This window comes from Oncorhynchus gorbuscha, linkage group LG11 (assembly GCF_021184085.1).
Source record: "Oncorhynchus gorbuscha isolate QuinsamMale2020 ecotype Even-year linkage group LG11, OgorEven_v1.0, whole genome shotgun sequence".
Lineage (NCBI taxonomy): Eukaryota > Metazoa > Chordata > Actinopteri > Salmoniformes > Salmonidae > Oncorhynchus > Oncorhynchus gorbuscha.
Window position 1 is genome coordinate 8,416,273 of NC_060183.1, and position 7,678 is coordinate 8,423,950.

General features: G+C 39.3%; 1 protein-coding gene across 1 annotated transcript in view; it reads right to left on the reverse strand.

Moving 5' to 3' along the window:
- Positions 1-315: 315 nt before the first annotated feature.
- The window catches only part of sft2d1 (SFT2 domain containing 1), a 58,765-nt gene continuing 51,402 nt past the window's right edge, over positions 316-7,678 (reverse strand). The window contains exon 8 of the mRNA XM_046368475.1: positions 316-1,274. Coding sequence (XP_046224431.1) covers positions 1,235-1,274 — 40 coding nt within the window. The 3' untranslated portion in view covers positions 316-1,234. The remainder of the gene's footprint in view (positions 1,275-7,678) is intronic.

Consider the following 7,678-nt stretch of genomic DNA (forward strand, 5'->3'; position numbering starts at 1 on the left):
ATTCCACCCATAAACTATGTTTTGGTATTTGTTTCATTAGTCCATTGTTGACATATAGTCCTAAAATGTTTTGCTTTTCAGCAATCAAGTTTTCAAGATATGTAACTTTTAAAATACAGAAATCATCCCTGTACGATGCATTTGGCATCAGACGATGCTGCGTTTTACATATCTTGAAAACTTGATTGCTGAAAAGCAAAACATTTTTAGGACTATGACAACAAAGAAACAAATAAAAACAAATACCAAAATATAGTTTATGGGTGGAATTTTCCTTTAAGGCCGAACTAAGTTGGAGAGAAGTTTCAAAATGAAAACATTTCTTCATTTTATTCATCAAAAAAATAGACAGTCATATTCCATTCTTCTGAAGACTGAAAACTTATGTTAAAATATCATCAAATCGTATTGACATTGAGACAAAATACAAAGTAGAAAAAGGTAAGGCATTGAGTTGTATTTTCAGTTTTACAAGCATCATATTGCATCATATTGTAAAATGTCTATAGGTCTTTCCCTGCTCTGAACGAAACAAGATATAAAATAGGTCTACTTGCAGGATAGGGGTCAATTCGAATTGAAGGCAGTCAAATTCAAGAAATAAACTTAACTTCCAATTCAAGAATTGAAAAAAAAGAAGCATATTTTAATGACTTCTCAATAAACTGAAAAGTAAAAGCTATTTATTTTGAGAGTTGTCAAATGTTTTCATTTTTTAAATTCAAAGTCACTTCCTGAATTGACTGCCTTCAATTCCACTTGACCCCAATCCTGTCTTTTTTGGATGGTATATATTAAAAAAATTATTAAATATTTGAATTTCAAGCATTCACCTCCCTCTCTCTCTCAACAGAAGCATAAACACACTTTAAACGACAGACCCAATCTGAGAGTAACAAATAAACAAAAGGTTAAATAAGCATCAATCAGGGTTCAGGGTTCAGGAAGTAAACAAATTCCAATTCCGAATTTCAGTCTACTTCCTGAATTAACTGAATTGAAGAGGAATTGACCCCAACCCTGATAACCTTAATATGAATAAACATTAGTTTCAGATAACTGCTAACATGATTATACAACTATTGGAAATATTAATGATTCACAGTATCAAAACAGCAATGAAAATGAAAAATACAAATACAAAATATCTCTCAGTTGTATTTGCATGTTTGGGACCGCGGTCTTGTGATTTCATAGTATTTGAACCCAGGCCCGGGAGACCACTGTCCGTTCTCTAACTCAGACAACTGTTGAAAACCTTTATCACTGCATCTCTGGAGAAAAAGGAGAAGACAGGAGAACAGAAGGGGAGAATAGGTCATACATGACAACAAATATTTCACCATCAATCCAATATCAATCTTTATGATCAATACAACATAGTAGGTTCTCGCTGTTGTCTGATACAGTAGGTTGTATCTGTTATCTGATACAGTAGGTTCTATCTGTTATCTGATACAGTAGGTTCTATCTGTTATCTGATACAGTAGGTTGTATCTGCTGTCTGATACAGTAGGTTATATCTGCTGTCTGATACAGTAGGTTATATCTGTTGTCTGATACAGTAGGTTATATCTGTTGTCTGATACAGTAGGTTCTCTTTTAATACAGTAGGTTCTCTCTGTTATCTGATACAGTAGGTTGTATCTGTTGTCTGATACAGTAGGTTCTCTTTTAATACAGTAGGTTCTCTCTGTTATGATACAGTAGGTTCTCTCTGTTATGATACAGTAGGTTCTCTCTGTTATCTGATACAGTAGGTTGTATCTGTTGTCTAATACAGTAGGTTCTTTTAATACAGTAGGTTCTCTGTTATCTGATACAGTAGGTTATATCTTAACACAGCAGGTTCTCCGTTATCAGATATAACCAACTGTATCAGACATTTTAATAGAGTAGGTTATATCTGTTGTCTGATACAGTTGGTTATATCTGATAACGGAGAACCTGCTGTGTTAAGATATAACCTACTGTATCAGATAACAGAGAACCTACTGTATTAAAAGAACCTACTGTATCAGACCGTAGATATAACCTACTGTATCAGACCGTAGATATAACCTACTGTATTAGACCGTAGATATAACCTACTGTATCAGACCGTAGCTATAACCTACTGTATCAGACCGTAGCTATAACCTACTGTATCAGACCGTAGCTATAACCTACTGTATTAGACCGTAGCTATAACCTACTGTATTAGACCGTAGCTATAACCTACTGTATTAGACCGTAGCTATAACCTACTGTATTAGACCGTAGCTATAACCTACTGTATTAGACCGTAGCTATAACCTACTGTATTAGACCGTAGATATAACCTACTGTATTATATAACCTACTGACCCGTAGATATAACCTACTGTATTAGACCGTAGATATAACCTACTGTATTAGACCGTAGATATAACCTACTGTATCAGACCGTAGATATAACCTACTGTATCAGACCGTAGCTATAACCTACTGTATCAGACCGTAGCTATAACCTACTGTATCAGACCGTAGCTATAACCTACTGTATCAGTCCGTAGATATAACCTACTGTATCAGACCGTAGATATAACCTACTGTATCAGACCGTAGCTATAACCTACTGTATCAGACCGTAGCTATAACCTACTGTATTAGACCGTAGCTATAACCTACTGTATTAGACCGTAGCTATAACCTACTGTATTAGACCGTAGATATAACCTACTGTATTAGACCGTAGCTATAACCTACTGTATTAGACCGTAGCTATAACCTACTGTATTAGACCGTAGATATAACCTACTGTATTAGACCGTAGATATAACCTACTGTATTAGACCGTAGATATAACCTACTGTATTAGACCGTAGATATAACCTACTGTATTAGACCGTAGATATAACCTACTGTATTAGACCGTAGATATAACCTACTGTATTAGACCGTAGATATAACCTACTGTATTAGACCGTAGATATAACCTACTGTATCAGACCGTAGATATAACCTACTGTATCAGACCGTAGATATAACCTACTGTATCAGACCGTAGATATAACCTACTGTATCAGACCGTAGATATAACCTACTGTATCAGACCGTAGATATAACCTACTGTATCAGACCGTAGATATAACCTACTGTATCAGACCGTAGATATAACCTACTGTATCAGACCGTAGATATAACCTACTGTATCAGACCGTAGATATAACCTACTGTATCAGACCGTAGCTATAACCTACTGTATCAGACCGTAGCTATAACCTACTGTATCAGACCGTAGATATAACCTACTGTATCAGACCGTAGCTATAACCTACTGTATCAGACCGTAGCTATAACCTACTGTATCAGACCGTAGCTATAACCTACTGTATTAGACCGTAGATATAACCTACTGTATGGTCTGATACAGTAGGTTATATCTACGGTCTGATACAGTAGGTTCTATCTGTTGTCTGATACAGTAGGTTCTATCTGTTGTCTGATACAGTAGGTTCTATCTGTTGTCTGATACAGTAGGTTCTATCTGTTGTCTGATACAGTAGGTTATATCTGACTAATTTGCCTGAACAAAAACAACAAAATAATGATGAAAGTAATAGTTATAATTCAGTCATTTATTTATTCCCTCATTCTAGTATTTCGGGTTTTCGTACCCACCACAGGCCTTTTACCTTGCTGATAACAATTCCCATATTTATCTCATCTGGAAAGTTGCTACTACAGTATCGCTATTACATGAATCCTTTGTTGTTTTGGGCGTGGCTCATGCATATTTAATGATGTTTTGGCGGGAAAGTGACGCCCCCACCCCCCTTAACACTCCAGGTATTGGAATGATGAAGCGTCACAACCATGCATCGCCATGGCAACAGCAGAAAACGGTCCCCTCCTCCATCCCTCTCTTCCACCCCCCCTCATTCTTTCTTTCTCTGTGTCAACTGCTCTCTCTCTATCCCTATCCATGTGTTGCTAAGCAGACTTCACTTTCCTGCCACCCTCAACAGCTACTGGAGGAGAGGTGAAGCTGAACCAGCTAAGGTTAAAAGGAGAGAGGGAGGGATTAATCATAACACAGACACACAGACACACAGACACACAGACAGACAGACAGACAGACAGACAGAGAGAGAGAGAGAGATAGAGAGAGACAGAGACAGAGAGACAGAGAGAGAGAGAGAGGCACAAGATGGCTGGTGGAAAAGACTGGTGACTCTCATTGTGATTCTCTGATTTGCAGTGAGCTCACCCCCCTTCACATAAAGACACACTGCCCCTTATACACTCCACCTCCTTCCCATCTTTCCTCTACAATGAAAGCAACACACCGCTATTTTAGCACCCGGCTTCCTAAAAACACACCACATAAATAAATGATAATTTACTGAAATTATGAAACACCGGCGCAACACACTACTCCAGGATACCCCAGATAAACCGCACCTTAAATAGCTCCTTATTGCCTAGGATAACCTATGGGCCCTGGTCAAAAGGAGTGCACTAAATAGGGAATAGGGGGCCGTTTGGAACACAACCCATAGTAACCCCAGCTGAAGTTTAGAAAGAGCAGATGCAGCAGGTTTAACCAGGGACTTGGGAGAGCCTCCCCCGAGAGGGGATATATATATACCTATATATAGTATCAACACAGTAAAACACATTAAAGGATCAGCTTGGGCTACATTAGTGTTGGGAGTGATGATGTGGTCAACACAGACCAACACCAAAGTTAGCATGACGGACCACACAGACTGGAGACGGGAGGTAGTACTGTGGAATTAGGGGAAGTACTGTGGAATTAGGGGAAGTACTGTGGAATTAGGGGAAGTCCTGTGGAATTAGAGGTAGTCCTGTGGATTTAGGGGAAGTCCTGTGGAATTAGGGGAAGTACTGTGGAATTAGGGGAAGTCCTGTGGAATTAGGGGAAGTCCTGTGGAATTAGGGGAAGTCCTGTGGAATTAGGGGAAGTCCTGTGGAATTAGGGGAAGTCCTGTGGAATTAGGGGAAGTCCTGTGGAATTAGGGGAAGTCCTGTGGAATTAGGGGAAGTCCTGTGGAATTAGGGGAAGTCCTGTGGAATTAGGGAAGTCCTGTGGAATTAGGGAAGTCCTGTGGAATTAGGGGAAGTCCTGTGGAATTAGGGGAAGTCCTGTGGAATTAGGGGAAGTCCTGTGGAATTAGGGGAAGTCCTGTGGAATTAGGGGAATTACTGTGGAATTAGGAGAAGTACTGTGGAAGTAGGGGAAGTACTGTGGAAGTAAGGGAAGTACTGTGGAAGTAAGGGAAGTACTGTGGAAGTAAGGGAAGTACTGTGAAAGTAGGGGAAGGACTGTGGAATTAGGGGAAGGACTGTGGAATTAGGGGAAGGACTGTGGAATTAGGGGAAGGACTGTGGAATTAGGGGAAGTACTGTGGAATTAGGGGAAGTACTGTGGAAGTACTGTGGAAGTACTGTGGAAGTACTGTGGAAGTACTGTGGAAGTAGGGGAAGTACTGTGGAATTAGGGGAAGTCCTGTAGAATTAGGGGAAGTCCTGTAGAATTAGGGGAAGTCCTGTGGAATTAAGGGAAGTACTGTAGAATTAGGGGAAGTCCTGTAGAATTAGGGGAAGTCCTGTGGAATTAAGGGAAGTACTGTGGAATTAGGAGAAGTACTGTGGAAGTAGGGGAAGTACTGTGGAAGTAGGGGAAGTACTGTGGAAGTAGGGGAAGTACTGTGGAAGTAGGGGAAGGACTGTGGAAGTAGGGGAAGGACTGTGGAAGTAGGGGAAGGACTGTGGAAGTAGGGGAAGGACTGTGGAAGTAGGGGAAGGACTGTGGAATTAGGGGAAGGACTGTGGAATTAGGGGAAGTACTGTGGAATTAGGGGAAGTACTGTGGAATTAGGGGAAGTACTGTGGAATTAGGGGAAGTACTGTGGAAGTACTGTGGAAGTAGGGGAAGTACTGTGGATTTAGAGGAAGTACTGTGGAAGTAGGGGAAGTACTGTGGAATTAGGGGTTCATTTCTGTAAATAACCATTTAGAATGGTAACTCAAATAAATCATGCATTATGTTATGCAAAGGGAAACGGCACCAGTTGGGATGTGGGTTAACCCTAGCTGTCAATGCAACAAAACAAAGGATGTTTAACTGCCTCACCTGGTTAAATAAAGGTAATTTAAAATAAATAAAAGGTGGACATTACGTTCGAAAGGGAATACTTTAAAACATCCCATAATCTAAATATTACTCAGCCTGCGTAATAACAAATGAAAACACCAGTCTAAATGAAAACAGAACACCAGTCTAAATGAAAACAACAGAGAGCACCAGTCTAAATGAAAACAGAACACCAGTCTAAATGAAAACAACAGAGAACACCAGTCTAAATGAAAACAACAGAGAGCACCAGTCTAAATGAAAACAACAGAGAGCACCAGTCTAAATGAAAAACAGAGAACACCAGTCTAAATGAAAAACAGAGAACACCAGTCTAAATGAAAACAGAGAACACCAGTCTAAATGAAAACAGAGAACACCAGTCTAAATGAAAACAGAGAACACCAGTCTAAATGAAAACAGAGAACACCAGTCTAAATGAAAACAGAGAACACCAGTCTAAATGAAAACAGAGAACACCAGTCTAAATGAAAACAGAGAACACCAGTCTAAAAAACAGAGAACACCAGTGAAAACAGAGAACACCAGTCTAAATGAAAACAGAGAACACCAGTCTAAATGAAAACAGAGAACACCAGTCTAAATGAAAACAGAGAACACCAGTCTAAATGAAAACAGAGAACACCAGTCTAAATGAAAACAACAGAGAGCACCAGTCTAAATGAAAACAACAGAGAGCACCAGTCTAAATGAAAACAGAGAACACCAGTCTAAATGAAAACAACAGAGAGCACCAGTCTAAATGAAAACAACAGAGAACACCAGTCTAAATGAAAACAACAGAGAGCACCAGTCTAAATGAAAACAGAACACCAGTCTAAATGAAAACAACAGAGAGCACCAGTCTAAATGAAAACAGAACACCAGTCTAAATGAAAACAACAGAGAGCACCAGTCTAAATGAAAACAGAGAACACCAGTCTAAATGAAAACAACAGAGAGCACCAGTCTAAATGAAAACAACAGAGAGCACCAGTCTAAATGAAAACAGAGAACACCAGTCTAAATGAAAACAACAGAGAGCACCAGTCTAAATGAAAACAACAGAGAGCACCAGTCTAAATGAAAACAACAGAGAACACCAGTCTAAATGAAAACAACAGAGAGCACCAGTCTAAATGAAAACAACAGAGAGCACCAGTCTAAATGAAAACAACAGAGAGCACCAGTCTAAATGAAAACAACAGAGAGCACCAGTCTAAATGAAAACAACAGAGAGCACCAGTCTAAATGAAAACAACAGAGAGCACCAGTCTAAATGAAAACAACAGAGAGCACCAGTCTAAATGAAAACAACAGAGAGCACCAGTCTAAATGAAAACAGAGAACACCAGTCTAAATGAAAACAGAGAACACCAGTCTAAATGAAAACAAGAACACCAGTCTAAATGAAAACAGAGAACACCAGTCTAAATGAAAACAGAGAACAGAAATGAACACCAGTCTAAATGAAAACAGAGAACAAGTCAGAGAGCACCAGTCTAAATGAAAACAGAGAACACCAGTCTAAATGAAAACAGAGAACACCAGTCTAAA